This window comes from Loxodonta africana, chromosome 21 (genome assembly GCF_030014295.1).
Source record: "Loxodonta africana isolate mLoxAfr1 chromosome 21, mLoxAfr1.hap2, whole genome shotgun sequence".
NCBI classification, from domain to species: domain Eukaryota; kingdom Metazoa; phylum Chordata; class Mammalia; order Proboscidea; family Elephantidae; genus Loxodonta; species Loxodonta africana.
In genome coordinates, this window is record NC_087362.1 from 43407354 (window position 1) to 43431654 (window position 24301).

Here is a 24301-nt window from a genome sequence, read left to right on the forward strand (position 1 = left end):
TCGATTACTTAAATTTTGACGCCTCCTTAAATTTTGCCCGCGAAGTGGGTCTCTCCCTTGAAGTAGCAGCAGAAGAGTTATTCCCAGGGCGATCAGACCATCCAGGATGGCCGTCGGCCATCCTCGACGGGATGATCCGCTCCGCCTGCATCCGCTGGCCCCCTTCGCTTTCCTCCTGCAACGGAACACACCTGGCCGGCCCGCCCTCTACCTGCCCAGGGTCACCTGGCTAGTGGCACGCAGCGCCCGGCCCTCCCCTCTCGGATCGTTCGGAGCTTCCTGCTGGCCAATGGGAAGGGGGCTCCTCCCGGCTCGGGCCGCCTCCCGCGGAGCCGCCAATGGGAGCGCTGCATGCAAATGAGCAGGTGCGGTGGCGGCGGTCCCTGAGCCGCTGCCCGTGCGCCGGGGCTGTTAGAGGCGAGCTGGGCGGCCGCCGAGCAGACGCCCAGGCTTTGAGGTGCGAACACTGGTCTCCGGCCATGGCCCCCGCCCCGCCCTCTGCAGCCTCCTTCTCGCCCGCCGAGGTCCAGAGGCGTCTGGCGGCCGGCGCCTGCTGGGTCCGCTGCGGGGCCCGCCTCTACGACCTCACCGACTTCGTGCGGCACCACCCGGGGGGCGAGCAGCTGCTGCGGGCGCGGGCTGGCCAGGACATTAGCGCCGACCTGGACGGGCCGCCGCACCGGCACTCGGCCAACGCGCGCCACTGGCTGGAGCAGTACTACGTGGGCGAGCTGCGAGAGGACCCGCAGGTACAGCCGGACCGGGGTCCCTCCCCGCGCCATTCCACCCCTTCCCCCACTCCCCAGTCCCTGGCGAGCCCCGCCCACCTGTCCTCTGAGAGGACCCAAGGTGACAGCCTCCGCCCTCCTTTCCGCTCCCCTTCTCTTCTGTCCAGGTAACAGGTCACTGCTCCTCCCCCTCTCACCAGCAGCCTGCTCGCCTACTCCAGCGATCTGCTGACCCTCTTGCATCCTCTTAATTCGCCCACCTCTCCAGTTATCCCCTCCTTCCTACCTGTTGCGGTCTGCAGCCACTGCCATCTGACAACCCGGATTACCATTTCTGGCCCCAGGCTCTCACATGCACCTCTTCCCTTCCTCTTCCCTTACCAGCCTCTCCTCTCCCTCTTTGCAACTGCTCCTCATTTCTGTTCAGAAGCGGGGTTCCAAGGCTCGCCTCTCTTTCACTTCCCAGCCAACTCCTGCTTCCAAGAAGTGCTGATCAGTTTCTCTCTTCTAATAGCTTGGATTTCCTGGTGCCACCTAACCTTGCACTTGGGTTCACCTGGGTAGGTGGAGTGTGTCCCCAGACCTCCCACCATCCCTTTTCCTGAAGGTTGGCTTGGGTATCTAGGAAGGGGAAAAGGATAAATCAGCCTTTCAGGGGAAGACGGATTAGCACTTTGAGCTCAGGCTGTGTGCTAAGTTGTACACTGTTGTGCAGTACAGGTTCATTGGTATTTAAGCCTCTAGCTGATCCTGGGGTAGGTATTGTGATCCCCATTTTAGGATGTGGAAACTGAGGTTCAGAGAGGCAGTGTAATTTGTCCAAGGTCAAACAGCTATCTAAGGGAAAAGCCAATTATCCCTGGCTCCAAAATTGATGCTGTCCCCACCCCAGTGACCCCTGAGCAGGAGAAAAAGGCCCTATTCACAGGGCTCCATGTAGGCACTGGCCAGAGGCAAACAGACATCAGGCCTAGCAACAGTGCGGCTACCACATTTGGACATGAACCAACAACTGCTCGCCTCTTCTAGCTCTTGCTTTCGAGATGGACACAGCAAGTGCTTTTAGATATTTGAATGAAAGGATTCACCTCTCTCTGCCCCAGATGGCTCCTGATTGAGCTGTCTTGCCTAAATCTTCAGTCATTTATTTACTCAATCACTTGGTCACTTAATGGTTGATGGACAGCGCTGTGCTAGGCACTGGGGAAGCACCAGTGCACAAAACCAATATGGTTCCTGTCTTTGTGGAACTGACAGGCTAATTGGAGGGAAAGGAACATATTAATTGCACAATATTTATTTATTACTTGGTGCTGTCAGAATATGGCTCAGAGGTACCGTCCCCAGATTGGAGGAGAAAGGGTTTAAGGAGAGATTTCTTGAGAAACTGACAGTTATGCTGACAGCTAAATGATAGTTCAGACTTAGCCAGGTAAAGTGTGGTGGGAAGAACATTCCAGAGGAAACAGCATGTGTGAAGGCTGGGAAAGAGAATGGCTTGGCATAGTCAAGGGACAGAAATAAAATCAGTGTGGGCAAGGAGAGGGATGTGGGACAAGATCCCACATCCAGACCATGCAGGGCCACATAAGCCATGGTCAGGATTTGAAACTTTGATTCAAAGAGCAATGGGAAGGGATTTAAGCAGAGGTGTGGTGTGGTCAGATTTGCATGTTTGGAAGAGCACTCTGGCTGCAGTGCAGAGAAGTACTGGAGGGAGTGAAAGCAAATGTCAGGAGACCAGGAGGCTACTGCATGGTTCAGGCAAGAGATCACAGCAGCTTGCACTAGGGTGGCTGTCACTGAGGGGAGAGAAGGGGATGAACCTGAGAGCTCACAGGTAGAATGTCAGGATTTGGCATTCTTTGGTGGGAGCCCGATTTAATCTTGGAAGTTGATGTTTGGTGCCAATCATGCTAAAATTATAACTAAAGCCAAGTGCAGGAGGTCAGAGAGGTTGGGACCAGAAGACTGGAGACTGCCAGTCTTGTGGTGTGGCTCAGGGACCCATCCTACACTGTAGCTGCATTCTAGAGCCTTAGGGTGTGGCTTCTCCTCCCAGCACCAGCCTCCATCAGTCCTGGCCAGAGGCCCTGGATGGCCCCATCTTCCTGCTCTGTAATCACCCAGCACAAAGGTTTGGTTTGGTTTTGCTTTGCCTTCCTTTGCTTTGCCTTACGTGACCGTTAGGGAGGACTCCTAGAGAATACTGAGTCCAGGTTTACTTCCCACCCCTGCGCTCACCTATTAGGCTCAAAGTCCCAGTGTCGCCATATTGTAGGCTCCTTATATCTGGGCCTCAACTTGAGGATATGGAAAGAACTAAGAACTAACAATGCATCTGCAAGTCCATGGCCCAGCACTCCAGTTATTTATGGGCATCTGTCTGCAGTTTTCTATTCTGGAAGCCTATGTAGGGTTGTCTTTAAATTGGGGAAGGAGGTGGTCAAAGAAGAAATATGAGGGAAGGTATCCTTTAAAAGAGAAACTCCCTTCATAAAACCTGAACGGAAACAAACCGTTCTGTAATTAACCCCTTCTAAAAGCCCGTTGCCTTTGAGTCGATTCCGACTCATAGCGACCCTATAGGACAGAGTGGTACTGCACCATAGAGTTTCCAAGGAGCACCTGGCGGATTTGAACTGCTGACCTTTAGGTTAGCAGCTGTTACACTTAATCACTACACCACCACTTCTTTCTAGCAACCCCTAAACTGCCCTTCTCGACCTCCCTACTTCCCTCTTGCTGGACCAGTGATGCTGACACCTGTTTAGGTGAGAGCCTGGCCCCTATAGTGTGAACAGCAGGAGGGGCATTGATGGGGGAGGGGAGTGCCATTAGCCAGCTCTATTGTTTGGGTTTATTTTTTAATGGCTTCCCACCTAGGGGCCCTTCTTTCCTAGCTTAGTCTTTGGGCATCAGGGTTCTGGAGCTGGGCTGTAAAATTTCCAAGGAGAAGGCCTGGCCTCATTTGTTTCCCCGTTCCTAACTTTGCCACACCCCCTCTTTGTATATACTTACGCACACATTCACACTCATGAAGGCACACACACAAAACAAGTCAAACTTGTTTGAGCCAACATACTATGAGGATGAGGACAGCCATGGCCTTGGACTTGGGGAAGCTGAGCTACTGGCCTTGTTGAGCAAGTGGAAGAGCAATGGCTTAGCAAAGAAGCTGAGCCCATTTCTCTCCCTGGTCCTCAGGGGCCGGTGGGGTCCAGCTCGTCACTCCAAGCTCACGTAAGAGCAGGGTTCTTCCAACTGCAGCACATACCATTAGTAGGGTATGGAGTCATTTATCGAGTTGCAACCTGCATTTTAAAAAAGAAAGAAAAGAATTTTAGGTCTAAACCTCCTTCCAAGGTCATGGATACACTATGCTTCCCAGACTCTGGTCATCTAAGAATCAATGTCACAGAGTGTTTTTTTTTTTCCCCTAATTGGTATACCACCTTGAACCATTAAATTTAATATTTATCTTCAAATTGATTCACTTTTTATTTTACCATTTACTCACCCTAGACACAATCACAAATCTTACATGCACTTTAAGATAAATTTGTGCTGTTGCCGTTAGCTGCCATTGAGTCACCTCTGACTCATGGTAACCCTGTGTACAACAGAAGGAAATGTTGCCCAGTCTTGTACCATCTTCACAATTGTTGGTATACTTGAGTCCATTGTTGTGAACACTGCATATTCTGAATGTCTTCCGTCCTAGGGACCTCATCTTCCAGCACTGTATTGGGAAATGTTATGATCCATAGGGTTTTAATTGGCTAATTTTTGGAAGTAGATCTACAGGCCTTTCTTCCTAGTCTGTCTTTGTCTGGAGGCTTCACTGAAACCTGTCCCCCATGGGTGACACTGCTGGTATTTGAAATACCCATGGTATAGCTTCTAGCATCATAGTAACATGCAAGCCACCACGGAACAACAAACTGATAGTCAGGTGGTAGAAAATAAATATAGAAAGATTAAAATAATAAATGCTCATTCTTGCATTTCCTAAAATCATCCTGTGATACCACCAGTGGAGCATGTACCACACTTTGGGAAATCTTGGTGGTCTGTGGCTCATTTTCTGCCATTGATGAAAGAGATGAAATTGTGTGTAAAAATTGTGTGTGAAAGAGAGACAGCTTTCATCAGTCCCACGGGGGTTCTTCCTCCACACCAATCCTGCCAACCAAAGGATAGTAACTGTCAGAGAGTGGCTCAGGCTTCCGCTCTTCAGACAAACAGATCTCAAGAGATCCTTCCATGGGCAAACATATTTCCATGCCAACTGGATAAAAGCCCTCTGAGGAGACCCTGGAGGAAGTTGACTTACTGATGTCAGGGCAACCCTGATGTCTGATGGGAATGTCTCTAGGTGTTGTGTCCCAGTCCCACAGGGAGCATGTCTGTCTCTGAGCAGCTGACAAGTCCACAGAATTTGACACACATAGTTCTGCCAGGCTTTGGGGCCTGGCCACTCTGAACTTCAGGACTTGAGTAATTAAATGGGAATGGACAGAGGGAGGAGATCTAAGTCCAGGAAGACTTGGGGTTCCCACCCTACCGCAGGCTCCAGAACATCTCAAGCACAGTCCTACTTGGAAAGCCAGTCTGAGCAGAGAACTCACATAAAAGCTGATGCATGGGGGAACTTGCCAGACTGCCCCTGCCTGAAGAGCAGAGTGACATGAGGAGTCTGCTAACTGAAGGGGGTTGAGATCCACTCATCTAAAAGGAGAGCTTCCTAATCAAGGCTGCCTGGCCAGTCAGCAATCACTGTCCTTCCCTGCCTGTAAAGGGACTCCCAAGCTCTGGCCTGCTGTGCGCCAGGTGAGTCTTATCTTGAGGCTGACTCTAGCGCCAGTGGGGCTGCAGGTAGAACACCCAGGGACCTGGTCACTATGATTCCATGGGCATACTAGGGTTAGCACAGGCTCATCCCCAAAATCAGTGAATAAAGGGACTTCAAGACCCAGAATTAGGGAAAGAGATCAGAAATCAGGATTATCTGGGAAAATAAGAGACCAACAGGAATTCTGTGGACACGTGAGAGTAACCATCTTTGGGAGAATTTCCAGGAAATTACCCATGCTGATGCCTGAGCAGCATCTGTCCAGCTTTCCTTTCCTTGTTTTTCTTATGACACTCAGTCACTGTCAGTCCATAAGTGGTCCTCATTTATTTAGGCAGACAGGTTATAATCACCCCTTCTCTCTTAATCCCACTTCAGTCAGACTCTCTTAATCCCGCTCCAGTCAGACTCTCTTAATCCCGCTCCAGTCAGACTTTAATGCCCACCACTCCACTTCAGATTGGTCTTGTCGGGGTCACCAAAACCTTCACCTCACTAAACCTGGTGGTCGCTGCTCATCTTCATCTTACCTGACCTGGCAGCACCTCTTGACATGGCTGACCCTCCTCCCTCCTTGATACACTTCCTTCCCTTGGTTCCTGGATACCATCCATACTTCTTTGCTTTTCTACCGGCATTAGCTTCCTATTGCTGCTATAACAAATTATTGCCAACTTAGTTGCTTAAAGCAACACAGATTATCCTCTTACAGAAGATAATTTATTAGAGTTCTGGGAGTCAGAAGTCTAAAGCAGGTCAGCAGGGCAGCGTTCCTTTATAGAAGCTCTAGGGGAAAATCCATTCTCTTGCCTTTTCCAGCTTCTAGAGGGCACCCTCTAGAATCATTCATTCATTCCTTGGCTCATGGATCCCAGCCAGCGACAGCATCATTCTGATGATGCTTGCTTTCGTTGTTGTCACATCTTCTCTGACTCTGCCTCCTTCTCTCTCCTGCCTCCGTCTTTTACTTATATAAATACCCTTGTGATTACATTGGGTGTCCCTGGATAATCCAGGATAACTTTCCCATCTTAAGCTCATTCATTTAATCACATCTGCAGATTCCCTTCTGCCATGTCAGATAGCATATTTATAGGTTCCAAGAATTGAAACTTAGACATCTTTGGTGGGCCATTGTTCTGCCTGTCATACCACCTACACCCCTGGTCATTATTTCTCAGTCTCCATTGCTGGTTTCTCTCTTTTCACGTCACAGAACAGTGCACAAATCTTAAATGTACAGCTCAGTGATTTTTTTACATAGGTATACACCTCTGTTGCCACCACCCAGATCAAAATTTTGAATATTTCTGTCACCCATGGCAGGTTCATGCCTCCTCCCAGTTGACAGCCTCTGCCAAAAGTGATCACTGTCCTGACCTCCATCACCATAGGATAGTTTTACCTGTCTCTGAACTTCGTGTAAATGGATGCATACGGTATGTCCTCTGCTGCATAGCTTCTTTCACTCAGTAGCCGGACTAGAAGATTATCTATATTTTCCTTACTCTTAACAGCAACTGTCTCCATTGCTTGCACTGTCCTAGAGAATCCATAGGCAGCTGGAGGGAAAAGAACAGGAAGTAACTGGAAAAGAAGAACCACAGGTGTGGACAGGCCACATGCTGATCCTCAAGAGCCTCTACAGTCTTCCTTCTAGGACATCTTTCCCACCACTGCCCTCCTTTGGCCAGAGCCCTGTTATCCTCATTATTGCAGCAGCCTTCTAGACAGGCCTCCCCCTGGCAATGCCTCCTGCACCCCATTGCCTATAAACGTTCCTAAAGAGGACTCTGGCTGTGTTACGGCAGTGCTCCTAAGTGTTCAGTGGCTCCCCATTGCCACATTCTTTAAGTCCAGCTCAAATGCTGTTTCTTCTGCAGAGCTTCCCCTTACCTTCCCAGCTACAACTTTTTTTTTCCTTCTGCCAAACTCTCAGAGCACTTTACCTATTTAAAATCATAAAGCGTTTATGACTTTCTTCCTATTTATTGTATTCTTCACTATGTGTCTTACCTTTTCTACTAAGTTGTAAACTCTGCAAGTTCTTGAGTTGTCTGATTCATCTTGGTTTCTATAGGACACACTAGCACAGTGGTGTATGCCAAAAAGAACTAATAAATGTGTGAATGAATTAGGTGCTTGGGAAACTGAAGTGTGTGTGTAATCGAAGAGGAAGGTGGAAGTATTAGCATACACATGGTGCTTCAAAGGGTTGGGGGTTGATGGAAAGGATGCATGGCTGTCAAGTGAGTCACTCATTTCTGCCTTTGCCCTTGGTTATTAGCAGCGACAGGGAGTTGGCAAAACGTCTTCCATGCCAAGCTGCTGCAGTTTACCCCTCTCCATGAGCCACCTGTTGTTGTTGTTAGGTGCTGTCGAGTCGGTTCTGACTCATATCGACCCTATGCGCAACAGAACGAAACACTGCCCATCCTGACCCATCCTTACAATCGTTGCTATGCTTGAGCTCACTGATGCAGCCACTGTGTCAGTCCACCTCGTTGAGGGTCTTCCTCTTTTCCGCTGACCCTGTACTCTGCCAAGCATGATGTCCTTCTCCAGGGACTGATCCCTCCTGACAACATGTCCAAAGTATGTAAGACACAGTGTCGCCATCCTTGCCTCTAAGGAGCATTCTGGTTGTACTTTTTCTAAGACAGATTTGTTCATTCTTTCGGCAGTCCATGGTATATTCAAGATTCTTTGCCAACACCACAATTCAAAGACATCAATTCTTCTTCGGTCTTCCTTATTCGTTGTCCAGCTTTCACATGCATATGATGGAATTGAGAATACCATGGCTTGGGTCAGGCATACTTAGTCTTCAAGGTGACATCTTTGCTCTTCAACACTTTAAAGAGGTCCTTTGCAGCAGATTACCCAATGCAATGCGTCTTTTGATTTCTTGACTGCTGCTTCCATGGCTGTTGATTGTGGATCCAAGTAAAATGAAATCCTTGACAACTTTAATCTTTTCTCCATTTATCATGATGTTGCTCTTTGGTCCAGTTGTGAGGATTTTTGTTTTCTTTATGTTGAGGTGCAATCCATACCTACAAGTGTTGTAAGCGAAGTTCACCATAGAAAACACCAGTCAAGAGCCCACATTGCCCCTAGGGTTGTGACTAATTCCCACGGGACTGTAAATGCCTGTATCACAGGCATAGGCATGACCCAGGCTGCCTGGATTTCCAATCCTCTTTCCTCTGTCTTTTTGTGCAAATTTCTAAGCATGTAGTCTTAGAACAGTGGTTCTCAATTTTTTCTAATCCTGGCCTGCCTGCAGTGGACAGAAGACTCTAATGACCACCTTCCCCACTGGTCTTGCTTTCCAATGGAAAAAAGAGCTCAGTCATAATGATAAAACTGTGAACTACAAACTTGATGCTAGCAACACTTATGAAGTTTATAACTGAGAACTATAAATGGCGTGCTGGGGATTTTATATGATGAAGCATTGCCCAAAAGCATGTTCAAATACTTTGTTTTTTACCTCGATCACATATTGCAAGATATTTAAGTAGCAGCACCACACAGCAAATTTGGGTGAATTTGCTTTAACATATTTGAACTGCAATTCATACAAAACGACTTGAAGTTCTGTTATAGGAAGGCTAGTAGCCGAAAATTCTGTTGATGTAGGTACATGTGACTGCATACTTAGAGTGAACTCTATGATCTACAACAAACTTAATTGATAATTATCAAAGCAAATTAGTCATAATTTTTCCTTTAAAAGGAAGAGTAGGTTTCTAGTGTTCTGCATTTTCCTGTACCCAATAAGACCTCTTCAACATTGCCCAGTAGGATCTTTTCAACATTGCTTAGCATTGCATGGTGCCCATATTTCCTACTGGAAAATAAAATTAGAGTCTCAAGGGATCTCTAGTAATAACTAGTTTTAGTTTATGAATTTCAAATATTAATAACCCATAATCACCCAGTTGGTTGCAAATAAGTAGCCGTTAGTCTTTTGTAATAATGAAAGTCTATGCAATGCACCATCATTTACTCACAAAGATCAAAGAAGGCCTCAAATTTTTAAATCAGTTCAGGTCCCACACCTTAAGACTTCCTTGGAGGGATAAGGAGTACCTACACTGAGCAGAATAAATGCAGCCTCTTTGATCCCAAATTTCCCCAAATCAGGGAAAAGGCCAGACCATCCTGATTCTGTGGTGGTTTTTCTTGTCCCAGGCAAGATCCTTTAGAATGCCAAGTGTAATGGCTTGTGGTTGGAGGCAAGGGCGGTGTAAAGAAATTTAGTTGTTCCTGGAACCTAAATTGAAGAGTCTTTGTGTCCCAGATAATAGATTGCTTCTGAGTGAATCTGGGACCCTGGTGGCATCGTGGTTAAGCCTTTGGCTGCTAACCAAAAGGTCAGCAGTTTGAATTCATTAGCTGCTTCTTGAAAACCCTATGGTGCAGTTCTGCTCTGTCCTATAGGGTTACTATGGGTTGAAATCAACTTGATGGCAGTGAGTTTTTTTTAAAGTGAATCTACTTAAAATGAGGACCAAAATTTCGTAGTAAATGGGACAGTGTAGCGGGGAACTTGATTTTTTTAAAAAAAGAAATGAACCCTCTTTTTAAAGTTTATTTTAACCTTATGGCAAAATTAAGAACATAATTATGTGCCGATTCTTAAATTGAACAAATAATGAATGAAGTAGTGTTTTTGTGCACATGTGTGGTTTTTTGACAAAATTATGTGAAAGTATAATTTGACATTCTAAACTTCATATTGAACATTCACAGCATGATCATTAAAGGGTCATTTTAGTAAAAGAATTTTTACTAAAAGGATCTCTTTTGATAAGCAGGCCATTCTCTTTTGAAAAAGTAATCCTTTGTTGACTACTTCTCTTTCAGTTTTAACCAGCCTAACTTTGTCAGATTCTTATTTGGGAATGGTGTTGTGAATCAAACAGTTCTCCATCACTTTTACCGACCTTATGAAATTTTCTGTATTTTCAATTTCACTTTGCAGACAGTTTATATTTTGTTACATTGTATATTGTTAAATGATCATCATCCTCCAACTATCAAGGAGGCATGAGGTGGGGATACTGGGGGGAAGAGCTGGTCAGTGTTAGAGTAGGAACTAAATTTGTAAGTGATCCATTGATTTGTGAGTATTTCCATGTTAAAATGATTTCTGCTGCCTTTTGCAACTTGAATCTTCAGGGACTCAGATAAAAAACACTTGAATAACAATGACCCCCATTATCCCTATGGAACTAATAGTAAAACATCTAAAATTTGAGTAGTAGTTTGCTTTTTTTCTAAGTATTTTCTCATAAATTTCAATTTGAACCCTTAATGTAGGTGGGGCTGATGTCAGTTCTCCCATTTCACAAATGAGGAAACTGTAGCTCAGAGAAGTCCTAGAATGTGGGTCTTCAGTTGTCTGGTATTTCCGCTGCATACTCATTAGCAACAAATGTTAGGCATGAGATTAAGCTAAGGGACAACGACAGAAGGAGATGGACTCTCGGGCTGAACCTGTTTGGTTTCTGAATCTCATAAACTCCCTCAGCCTTCTAGGATGATGTGTGGTGATGTGTCTGTGCTTGTGAGGGAGGCTTCCAGAGGAGCGCCCTCTCCTTCCCCTGACATGTGACCCTTCCTTGCACAGTCAGTTACTGATTAATCAACGGGTCAGACACTCTGACTTCCTGGCAGCTGCCCTTCCATGAGGTGACAAACTGGAGGTCAAAGTGTGAGATGGGTGATGTGTTGGCTTGAAAAGGTTCATCTGGATTACACACTCTTAGAGAATCCTGTTTCCTGTGGCTGTACCCTGGAGTCTTTAATTGGGACATTTTTAGTTTACCCAGGCCAGAGAAGTACTTCCTTTATGGGCAATAGGGACTGTGAAACACCCCAAATTTATGGGAAACCTGAAATAATAATGATTATGACCCCCAGAATGCTCCCTATATGGGGCCTTATCAGAGCCCTGGTGACATAAGAGCTCAGCTACTAAACAAAAAGTTGGCAGTTCAAACCCACCAGCCGCTCCCTGGAAACTCTCTGGGGCAGTTCTACTCTGTCCTTTAGGGTTGCTAGAGTTAGAACAGACTCAGCGGCACCTAATAACAACAACAATTCTCGAGGTAAGTCTGGTTTGCTTGGTGGTCATTCATGTTTTGCTTAAGCTGTGATAGAGAAGTAGAGAGTGCCCAGGGGATGTACAATTCCGTCTCTTTCATTAAACCTGGAAGGGGGTTGCTGGGTCAGGAAGGCAGCCACTAAGGTAAAGTTCCAATCCCCTTTGCCTCATGTTTCACAGCACCAGCTTTTCAAAACCAGGTCACTTCATAGTCTCCTGATCGTCATCCTTCCAAGAAAACTTGCCATGGGGTAGCACTGCACCATGTTTTCACCAGTGGCCCGGTGGACGTGGTCAGGAAAGAGGGCCACCTAGGAGGTGGCTGCGGCTTCTCCTCTCCAAGATGGACATCCTGTCTGGATGAGATAGTCAGAGCAGTCCTCCAGGAATCGGGGCCCTGCTTTTCTGCCAGCCATGTAGAGCTTCATGCCAGCAGCCAGCCTTCCAGGAAAGCACAGGGGTAGCCTTCTAAGCAGTACTATCCAGGACTGGCATACCTCTGGAATGCCGAGCTTGAGGAGGTGATGTCCCAAGGGGAAGAGATTTTTTAAAACCTTCTCTGTAGGTTTCCCTTGTTTTTTCTACTGTAAAGAACATGGCTTAAGTAGGTGCTAGTGACATATTTGACCTCATTATTTAAGTATGTGCCAGTGACACATTTGAGCTCATCAAACAGGTTTAAGAGCAGAGTCTGCTGTTCGGCAGGAAGAAAAAAAAGGAGTGGGGACCTTTGACTTCTTCCTGTACCCTGTAACTCACCCACAGAGGTCCTTCCCCTGCACCTTGGGTGGAGTTGGAGCTGCTCCCAGCCAATCAACCAATGGAATGTTGCTCCCCCCTCCTCCCCCACCACCCTGTAGCCAGGAAAAGCACATTTCAGCAGACAGATGTGGTGCCTGGAAGGTCAGGCTATCCTAACAAAAGTGGCTGTTCTGACTTGGGGGAAAGTGGGAGAGATATGTGTCGTGAATGTAGCACGGCAGTGTGCGTGTGGTATGCCTGTGTGCATTTAGCGAGATTAAAGACTGATGTAGAAATCCTCTTATAGAAATAAGAAGTGAGCAAATCCTGGAGTTCTAACTCCAGACCTCACCTTTTCTAAGTAACTTCTCTGTGCCAGGATAAGAGTATAAAGAGACTCTGGGTCAAGGGAGATACCTTCCAGGGGCAGGGAGATGGGAGAAAGGGCAAAGGACCATGGAGAGACATGGGTGTTGGTGCATAGCTAGCCAGACAGTGGTGAGAACAGAGTTTGCAGGGAACTACTTGACATTGACCCTCACACATAGCCAAGATCCTGTGGCCTTCAGGTGAAGTGGGCTCCTCACGATGCTGCAGATGCAAGATGTAGTACCTTCTGAAAGAGCTTGGAAGGAACTTGATCCTGGGCTGTTTCAAGCCCACCATGTCCCAGAAACTTTTATTTTAGTTGACATTAATTAATATTCATTAAAACATGAATTAACACTCATTAAAGATGCTAATTAGGTTGGAAGGCACTCAAAATACAACTGAGGAAGAGCTGCCTCCTCAAAGTAGGGTCAACCTTAAGGACGTGGATGGAGTCAAGCTTTCAGGACCTTCATTTGCTGATGTGGCATGACTCAAAATGAGAAGAAACAACAGCAAACATCCATTAATAATTGGAACGTGGAATGTATAAAATGTGAGTCTAGGAAAATTGGAACTTGAAAAAAAATGAAATGGAAGGCATAGAGATCAATATCCTAGGCATTAGTGAGCTGAAATGGACTTGATATTGGCCATTTTGAATCATACAATCATCTGGTCTACTATGCTGGGAATGACACATTGAAGAGGAATGGTGTTGCATTCTTCATCAAAAAGAGCATTTGAAGCTCTATGCTGAAGTACAACGCTGTCAGTGATAGGATAATATCCATAAGGAAGACCAATTAATATGACTATTATTCAAATTTACACACCAACCACTAAGGCCAGAGATGAGGAAATTGAAAATTATTACCAACTTCTGTAGTCTGAAATTGAGGAAACATACAATCAAAATGCATTGATAATTATTGGGGATTGGAATGCAAAAGTTGGAAACGAAGAAGAATTGGTAGTTGAAAAATGCAGCCTTGGTAATAGAAACAAGGTGAGAGATCGCGTGATAGAATTTTGCAAGACTAATAACTTATTCATTGCAAGTACCTTTTTCAACAATATAAGTGGCAACTATACACATGGACTTTGTCGGATGGAATACACAGGAATCAGATCAACAGTCATCAGTTAGAACAAGGCTAGGGGCTGACTGTGGAACAGACTGTTGCTCATATGCAAGTTCAAGTTGAAGCTGAAGAAAATTAAAATAGGTCTGCGAGAGCCAACATACGACCTTAAGTATATTCCACTTGAATTTGGAGACCATCTCAAGAATAGCTTTGACGCATTGAAAACTAATGACTGAAGACCAGATAAGTTGTGGGATGATATCAAAGACATCAATACATGAAGAAAGTAAAAGTCTATTAAAAAAGACAAGAAAGAAAGGACAAAAATGAATGTCAGAAGAGGCTCTGAAACTTGCTCTCAGATGTAAAGTAGCTAAAGGGAACGGAAGAAATGATGACATAAAAGAGCAGAACAGAAGATTTCAAAGGGCAGCTCAACAAAACAAAGTATTATAATGAAATGTGCAAGGACCTGGAGTTAGAAAACGAAAAGGGAAGAACACACTCAGCATTTCTCAAGCTGAAAGAACTGAAGAAGAAATTCAAGCCTTGAGTTGCAATATTGAAGGATTCTATAGAAAACCGTGGTGGCATAGTGGTTAAGTGCTACAGCTGCTAACCAAAGGGTCGGCAGTTCAAATCCTCCAGGCACTCCTTGGAAACTCTATGGGGCAGTTCTTTTCTGTCCTGTAGGGTCACCATGAGTCGGAATCAACTCGACGGCACTGGGTTATAGGCAAAATATTGAACGAGGCAGGAAGCATCATAAGAAGATGGAAGCAATGCAGAATCACTGTACCGAAAAGAATTGGTTGATGTTCAAGTATTTCAGGAGGTAGGGCAGTTCGAATAGAACAAGAGGATACTGCGTGGTTTAAAGTTAGGAAAGGTGTGTGTCAGGGTTGTATCCTTTTACCATATTTATTCAGTCTGTATGCTGAGCAAATAATCTGAGAAGCTGGACTATATGAAGAAGAACATGGCATCAGGATTGGAGGAAGATTCATTAACAGCCTGCATTATGCACATGAAACAACCTTGATTGCTGGAAGCAAAGAGAACTTGAAGCACTTACTGATGACTGTCAAAGACTGCAGCCTTCAATATGGATTACACCTCAACATAAAACAAAAACCATCACAACTGGACTACCAAGAAACATCATGATAAACGGAGAAAAAATTGAAGTTGTCAAAGATTTCATTTTACTTGGGTGCACAATCAATGCCCATGGAAGCAGCAGTCAAGAAATCAAAAGATGCATTGGGCAAATCTGCTACAAAAGACCGCTTTAAAGTGTTCAAAAGCAAAGATGTCTCTTTGAGGACTAATGTGTGCCTGACCCAAGCCATTTTCAACCACCTCATATGCTTACAAAAACTGGACAATGAATACAGAAGACCGAAGAATTGACGCCTATGAATTATGGTGTTGGCTAAGAATGTTGAACATACCATGGACTGCCAAAAGAATGAACAAGTCTGTCTTGGAAGAAGTACAGCCAGAGTGCTCCTTGGAAGCGAGCATGGCGAGACTTCGTCTCATGTACTTTGGACATGGTATCAGAGGGAGCAGTCCCTGAAGGAGGACATCATCCTTGGTAAGATGGGGGGTCAGTGAAAAAGAGGAAGACCCTCGACAAGATGGATAGACATAGAGTCTGCAACAGTAGGCTCAAGCATAATGAAGAGTATGAGGACAGGGCAGAACTGGCCAGTGTTTCGATCTGCTGTATATAGGGTCACTATGAGTCAGAACTGACTCAACAGCACCTAACAACAGCAGAGATACTAATTAATGCTCATTAAAGGCATTTCATGGTGAGATTGCATCTTACATACTTTGGACATGCTGTCAGGTAGGGTCAGTCCCTGGAGAAGGACATCAAGCTTGGTAAAGTACAGGGTCACTGGAAGAGAGGAAGACCCTCAAAGAGATGGACTGACACAATGGCTGCAACAACAGGCTCAAGCATAACAATGATTGTGAGCATGGGGCAGGACCTGGCAGTGTTCAGTTCTGTGATACATAGGGTCAGTATGAGTTGGAACCAACTAGGTGGCACCTTACAACAGCAAAGGCATTTCATTAGAGATAGCTGTCAAGGATTTATCATATTCAGCAATATTCTCTTTAAGGGGAAGGATAACAGAGTTGATTAAAATTGGACTACAGTATTGCCTTTCACTCCTTTTTCTATCATAATAATTACACATGAGCATGGTTTATAGAAATTTTTTAAAGAGTTCAAAAAAATGTGTAAAAAACATTGAGTTTCTCTTCCGTTCTGGTCCCCCTATAAACACCGTTAACAATTTCTTCTGTAGACTCACAGAAATATTTTATACATGCACATACAAATATTATTCTCTTTATTTCCCACCAAAGGAATTATATGATACACAGTGCTCTGCAACTTCCTGTTTGTTTTTCACTTGATGACCCAGTTTGTACTTCTTTCCGTATCAGCAATGTATGTTAACTTCGTTCTTTTTAACAGCTGGTGATGTTTTTTCCTATTATATCAGTGCTACAATAAACATTCTTACATAATCATCTTGCATGTTTGCAAATATATTTTAATATAGTGTGCATTTTGTATTTTAGTGTATATTGCCAAATTGCCCTCTTAAAAAAGTTGTACCGATTTAAACTCCCTCCAAAAGCATGTAAGAATGCTTGTTTCTCCACGTTCTAACCAGTGCTGTGGATTACCAGTATTTTTAATCTTTGTGAATGGGTGAAAAAATGTTCCCTGTTTAAACTGTTATTTGTATGGAGTACCAGTGGCTCTGTGGGGGAAAGGACCTGGTGATCTGCTCCCATAAAGATTTATAGCCCAGGGAACCCTATGGGGCAGTTCTGTTCTGTCCCATAGTGTCGCTGTGAATTGGAGTCGATTCCATGGCACCCAAAAGCAACAGCAGCGTAAGAGAGGTAGAAAGGCTTTTTGTATGTTTCTAAACTATAAACACCTTTTTGGTAAACCGCCTGTTCATGCCCTTAGCCCATTTTTCTATTGGATAGTTTGTCTTTTTCTTATTGATTTATAATCCTTATTTTGTCTTTTTCTTATTGATTTATAATCCTTACGTAGAAAGGATATCAGCCCATTTTCCACCATATGTATTACTGCATTTCCTCCAGTTTCATTTACCTTTTGACTTCTTTAATTTTTTTCTCTCCATATAAAACCTTTAAGTTTTTCACGTAGCGTATGTTTCATTATTCTTAGAAAGACCTTGTCTACGCTAAGATTTTATACATAAAGGCAGAAATTCTTTAAAAAAGCAGAAATATTTTAGTATCCTGTAAATAATTTTATGGTTGTGTTTTTTTATGCTTAAATGTTTTACCTATGAGGAATACTTTTAGTATAAGGAGTAAGATAGGGATTTGAGCTTTATATTATTTCAAATGACTAACCAGATGTCCCATCACAGTTATGGAACAATTTATCTTTCCCCGTTGATTTAAAATACTACCTTTATCACATATCGATCATTCACATATATATTTATGTCTATTTTTGGACTCAACTCTGTACTAGTGAAATCACTAATCTTTATTAGGCTTTAGCGCTTCCCACTCTCTGTTCCATTCCAGTCAAGATTCTGCTCCTACCAGCTCCAATAGAGAAAGCAAAGGATAGGACAGGGGCCAAGAGTAAGTTCTGGGCTGTGTTGTTGGTGCTGGGAAAACACAGTTGAGTTGCCTTTCAGAGGCTGGGACTGCCCAGTGGCTCTAGGCCTGAGGTCCCTGAGGTCGAGTGGCTGCTGGAGCAGGGAGAAAGCGGCCACAGGGAAGCCCATGCAGGCAATGGGCCCCAGCAAGCAGGCCAATGGAGGGTCCAAAGTGGGTGTCCAGGTGGTCATGGAATGGTAGCGATTTCAGTCGGGGAATGCAGGGATCCTGAGGGGTAGAAAGGAGAGGTTGCAAGCAGCCCTGCAGCTGGAACACAGGCAATTGGGTGGGTCCTGTGTAGCTTTCGTACTTGGTGGCCACAGCCTACTGCTAGAGGAGGAGCCTTCAGGTCAGATTCTCTGTGCCTGAACCGCCCTAGGCCAGGAGAGCAGGGAAGCATCCTAGTTTGCTAACAGGGAACCTGTCACCTCCCTTGAAAAGCCCTGTAACCCTCAGACTTCTTGTCCCTCTAAAGGGAACTGGTTACTGACTCCTCCTTCCCCATTCCTTTCATCAGAATTGCATGAGGAACTTGTTAAAAATAGATTCCTGGAACTTTATACCCAGACCCAGTCCGACTCATAGCGACCCTATAAGACAGAGTAGAACTGCCCCATAGAGGACTTCATGGGATGATGGAAATGTTCTACATCTTGATTTGGGTTTTGGCTACAAGGAGGTGTATATTTATCAAAATTTGTCAAACTATACACTTAAAATCTCTGCATTTTTTTATTATATGAAAATTACACCCAATTTTTTTTCCCCCCAAGGGAGGCAAATACATTTAACACAGATTTAGTAATCACCCCTAAGGGTATGATCTTGAAATTGCAAGGTAGATTTACACATGTAAATTAGCCAAAAGGTAGAAACAACCCAAGTGACCATCAGCGGATGAATGCATAAGCAACATGTGGTTTATCCATACAATGCAATATTATTCCACTGTGAAGAGAAATGAAGTTACGATACATGCTACAACACGGGTGAACTTTGAAAACATTACGTTGAATGAAATAAAGTCAGACACAGAGACACAGGCTTAGAGCGTCTAGACTTGTGTTCTAAAACGAACCAAGCCACCCAAGACAAGTCAGCCAACCTCCCGACTTTAAACATCCTCAGCTGTGAATGGGCCAAGACTGCATGGCCAGGCAGGAGGAAAGGGGATTGTTTCAATGTAAAAAGAAGGAAGAGGAGATACTAGGCAGTTTGTTGTTATTGTTGCTGTTGTTCTGTTTTATAAAACAGATCAATGACATTTATTGTTTTCTGTAATATCATTTGCCCTTTTGTAAACAACAGAACAGCAATTTTTTTCCCCTTAAATTATTAGATTATAAAAGACAAATTTAGGAATGTTATTTCTGGAATAGTGAGTGATATTTGTAAATCAGTGGTCTTGTTTTTCCTTTAAAAAATAGCAAAATACAGTACTTTGAGGAAAGTCCTTACAAATTGAAGAGTTACATGATAGATCTGAAATTTGTTTCATTACAGAAGTTGGGGCAGTAAGGAGATCATGTATGGTTTAAGTATATTTTTTGTGGATAGCACATTCTCTAAGCCTACCTGAGCTGCCTTGAGGTCTAAGTTCAAGACTAAAGTCTAGACATGGTCCCACCAAATCTATATAGAGAGAAATTTTAAGGAACTCATTTCCTGCAAGCTGCTGATGCTGCTGTAGTTGAAACGCAGGCCCCACCTGTAGCCATAGGCAGGTTTTTGTAAGGAGGCACTGAGGGTGAGCCTCAGAGAGCTCCCCCTTTTTCACCCTGACCGCATTCAGGTCAAACCCCTCCCCCGTGCTCCCAGCAGGGCAATTTCCTCATGAGTGTCACCAAATCTCTGAGTCAGACATTCACTGGAAAAAGCCACAGGCCCTCTTGACTCTTGGAATTATTACCCTCAACTGAAGTTAAAGGCTGGAGAAAAGCCGCATGGATGCCCAGGGTCCAGGACCGGATTTGATAGAGAATTCAGTTAACAGTCTCAACACTTGGGGGAGGCCCCTGGGAAGTTGTGGGTGATCATTGAGGATTTTCAAACCCCTGACCCCCTTTTCCGATGTCCTGGGTGGCTCACCTGTGCTTGCTTCTGTTTCTGGTGACAGGGTTACTGATGATGCCATCCTAGGGGGCTCATTTCAGGAATAGAAACAGTGCCAAGTCCTCAGGAGCCAAAGTCCAGGGGCCAGGGCAGTCTTCTTATCTATCTCCCCACATCTCCTGTGTGGGAGAGGTTGGTCCCCCCTCAGCACAGTTGGGTTTGGTCCCTCCATTCTCCTGCCAAGAATACCAGATAGTGGCCTGCAGATTTCAGTGCTTTGCACTGGCTGTGGGGAGGAGGAGGAATGGGCTTGCTTTTGGGTTTTGTGGCTTGTCACTTGCCAGGTGTGGTTCCCTGGGGTACAGGGCCTCGTTCCTCATAGGGTGGCCTGAGCGCAGCCCTGGCAGGGCCTGACTTCATGGGAAGCTGGCAGTGCAGAGGACGGCGTGGTAGAGATGGACGTGGGCAGGTCTGCTGCCTTCATCGTAGCAGTTCCAAGGAGGCTGTTCTCTGGAGGCCACAGGAGGGGACTTGTTAACACAAAAGGCTTCTCCTGAAAGAAGCGTCTGGGTAGAAAGCCTTCTCACAGACAGGTAGCGGGCTGTGGATGTGGCTGTGGCTGTGACACAGCCCTGGCACCATCATCTTCTCCCCCGGGCCTGCCCCTTCCTACCTGCCCATGCTGAGGCACCTGGAGCCCCTACCTTCCTTTGGGCCTTCATGGGGTGGGGGCAGCTGGACACAGGGCCTGGCGCACCATCTCATTTTAGAAAAAGCGTTTTCAGGCAAGACCCAGGCTGTGAGATAAAAGGCTATCTGTCTGTCCAGCGGTGCCCAGCCCCAGCTTTCCCCAAACAACATTCCTTTATGTGGCTCCCCCGCCTCCTGCAACCCCCGCCCCTCAGCACACTGCCTCCTTTCACACCACCTCTATGGTCGACTTGTTTGTTTGCAGAGCAGAACGCAGGCTTTCTGTTGTTCTCCTCTCTTCTCTCCCCCATGCACCCTCCAAGCAAACCCTCTCTAAGGACATCAGGGCCTGGGGCAAAGGAGGAGGGTTTGGGACTAAGAAGAGACCAAGGTTAAGGGCTTGGGAGTACCCTAGTGAGCCCTCCAAGAGGGGAGAGAAGGGGTTATTAAGGATACTAGTGGGGGCAGCCCTGGAAGCAGGTTCCTACTGCCAGCAATCACTTAAGAGGCCTGGAACGAGTGACTTGGTACCCCTTGCCTCAGTTTCCGCTACTGTTTCCTTCCGTTCTCTCAGAGAAAGTTGTGTCAGTACCAATGGAATCCTGTCCACATAGGTTCTGGGGTAATGGTGCACACAGTGGAGATTGTAAGGGTTTCCCAGGAGCCACATGATGTTGGGGGGAAGGTGAAGAGTAGGCCAAACTTGGCCCTCAGTTCTCACCAAAGGGGGCTGTGGTTTGCTTGACCCCCAGCACAACCTGCCTCCCACACACAGAATTTCCATGTGGGAAAATTGGGGAGTAACTTCTCAGGCCCAAAAGAAGGGGAACAGTGCACCCGTAGCTGCTAGAGAGGAAGCAGCGGGCTAAGAAGGCATGTACTAGAAGAGCTAGCTGTGTGGACTGCCACCATGGGACAGAGTAGGGAGGCTGCACTGACCGCGAGACCCTGGCTTCAGGCTGCTGCCTCCGCCTCCTGAACATGGAATAAGACGTGGACTCTTGTCTCCATATCTATGGGGATGTATCACTTGCTTGCCCTCTCTCCTGGTGGAATTCCCTACCCTTCTGCCTGTATCTTGATCCCAGGGGAAACCTTGCTCAGACCTCTGTACTGAGAAGGGAGACCCATCCTTGATGCATGGCCTGGTCTCCACCTTCGTGGATTTTATCTCCTTTCTAGACCCACAAGGGGAAGAGAACCAGTAAAGATCAGCATCCACCACTCACTTCTGCTCCCACCCCACTCCCCACCCCACTTCCCCTTAGGCCAGTCTCTGAGACTCCAGGTGAGCGAGGTGGAGGCCCAGTGCCGCTCTTCACTGAGCCTTGCTGGGGCTCCAGTTCCCTTGTACCAGCCTGTCCCCGCCCCACCCAGGGCCTCAGTGCAGCTGACCCTGTAGTTCAGGGTGCAGCCAGGCTCCCCGTCTAGATGCCCCATTCTGAGAACTGTGGGGAGAACAAAATCCCACTCTCGCCCTATCCCTTCCCATCCCGGGCTCCTGCCCTGTGGATCTGTTGTGGGCAGGAGGCCTGCAGCTCTGCCGTAGGTTTCAAACTGCAGACCAAGGGGCTAGGTTTGCGTTCAGACAAGCCCATACGGCCCACATTATTTGTTTTAAATGTGAGTCACATTTTAAAATCTGGAGATTTTACATAAAATCTAGTTTTCTAGCTTTTCTTAAAAATCAGAAGGTCTGACAACACTGAGCACCCATCCTTACATGACATGGGCCTAAGTTAAGATTGCCCCCTTATGACTACAGTCTGCTCCACTCCCTTTTGTCTCCCTGATATCAAGAGCAAGTGACAATGACGTTGACTGATGTGCTTGGGCCGCTCTATTTCTTTTTTCTCTGTACCAATGTCTCTAGCAAAAGATTGCCTCATGTTTTAAGGAAAATTAGAGGATGTGTCCTTATTTGTGGATGTGAGGAATATTCTTACATGTTTAATATGCAGACAAAATAGGTCTTTATTATGAGACTACACTCTGCCTGCTTCACTCATTGACGTTACCTTCCTAACCTCTGAGGATAGAGCGGGGACTCCTAGTGCCTTTGCCAGAGAGAAGCAACTTCCTCTTCCAATAACTAAGTCCTCAGGTCACATAGCACATTGGTCATGGAGCCTCGTCTAGAGCTATGTCACTTAGTCTAGGACTGAGTCTTGGTCTCTAGTGGTAGATAGCTGGCCCTCCACCCCAACCTGGCTCCTACCGGCTGTCTCCCTAGAGGCAGGTGGTTGGGGGAACTGGCCGGGAACCTCAGAGATCTGGCAGGGGACATCTGGCTCCTCTGAGAGTTTTGTTCTGAGGGTGCTGGACTCAATGTGAAAGAGATGGGTGGGGGAGGGAACCCAGGAGAAAGGGCAGTGGTGGTCAGTTGGACCACCTCCATGAGAGGAGAGCTGCAATTTGGGATGACCTGAGAGGAAATAATACTTTATGATCTGCCATGAATTAGCATTGTGCTGGGAGAAGCTAGAGTTGGTGCTGCTGTCTTGCTGGCTTCTTTCCCCTGTGGCCCCAGACTGGCATGAAGAGCCTAACCAGTTGCTGTTGAGTTCATCCTAACTCATGGTGACCACATGTGTGTCAGAATAGAACTGTGCTCCACAGGATTTTCTTTTTTTGGTTTGTTTTAATTGTATTTATTTCATTGAGAATATACACAGCAAAACATATACCAATTAAATAATTTCTAAATGTACAATTCAGTGACATTGATTGCATTCTTTGGGTTGTGCAACTATTCTTACCCTTATTCTCCGAGTTGTTCCTCCGCTGTTAACGTAAACTCACTGCCCCCTAAGTTTCCTACCTAATCTTTCGAGTTGCTGTTGTCAGTTTGATCCCATGTAGATAGTTCTTAAAGAGCTTAAAGCTCAAGGCAGACATTTTTTACCAGTTAAGCTAATCTATTGTTTGGTTTTAAGGAGACTTCGGGGGATATTTTCAGTTTAAGGTTTAAAGATTATCTCAGGGCAATAGTTTTGGGAGTTTATCCAGCTTCCATGGCTCCAGAATCCATAGGTTTTCAATGGCTGATTTTTGGGAAGCAGATCGTCAGGTCTTTCTTTCAAGGAGCCTCTGGGTGGACTCAAACCTCCAAGCTTTTAATTAGCAGCTGTGTGCATTAACCATTCTTACCACCCAGGGGCTCTAGGAGAGTCTAAGGAGAACAGATTGCCTTCCTTGCCCACCGCTGGATTGCTCAGCATGGCCGGGGAGATTTGACTGTGGCTGATCCAGCCAATCTCCTTAGCAGAGCATATTGCCCTTTCCTCTTGCCTGACCCTCTTTCTTCAAGTATACATAGGCTGTAGAAGACATGGGGGTAGCTCTGTTCCTGCCTGCCCTGCCCACGCTTTGGTGGCCTCTCTAGGCCTGGACCCTCAGAGCCTAAACAGGCCACTCATCTACTTATTAATGTAGGATTCAGCAAGTACGTGAGTACTGACCCTATGCTGGGTGCCGGGGACCTAGCAGTGAGCAAGACAAGCAAAGTCCCTACCCTCGGGAAGCTTACATCCACGCTTGGGAGGCATCCAACAAGTAAATGCTTAAGGAGAGAAAGATGCTTTCAACCCTGGGCACCACCCTGCTGAGACTGGCCAGGCTCCTTACCACACAGCCATGGGCCTGACGAAGAAAGTGCTCTAGCCTCGTCTCCTGCTTGCCTTCCTGAGGTGGAGAGGTTAGGAGGGGCCAGGATATGGGGAGTTTGGTTTTCACAACCATCCTTGTTGCCCTAGGACAGCCTTGTGTCCCTCAGGTAGACCCAACACTGGTGACAGGTGGGCTGGACACCCCGTCAAGCCATACTCATTAACACTTGGGCTGATCATTCTTATGAAAGCCAGTTTAAGTCTGATGACAAAATTAGTCACTTCCCTTACCAAATACTAGAACATATTCAATCCAAAGCATCACTCAGAATAATTTCCAAATACTCGAAAAGAGCACTTTTCAGACA

The 24301-nt window shown here is 45.8% G+C and overlaps 1 protein-coding gene across 1 annotated transcript in view; it reads left to right on the plus strand.

The window, feature by feature from the left end:
- Positions 1-479: 479 nt before the first annotated feature.
- FA2H (fatty acid 2-hydroxylase) overlaps positions 480-24301 on the plus strand; it is a 47780-nt gene continuing 23958 nt past the window's right edge. Inside the window, exon 1 of the mRNA XM_010596820.3 lies at positions 480-749. Within this exon, the coding sequence (XP_010595122.2) occupies positions 480-749 (270 nt within the window). The remainder of the gene's footprint in view (positions 750-24301) is intronic.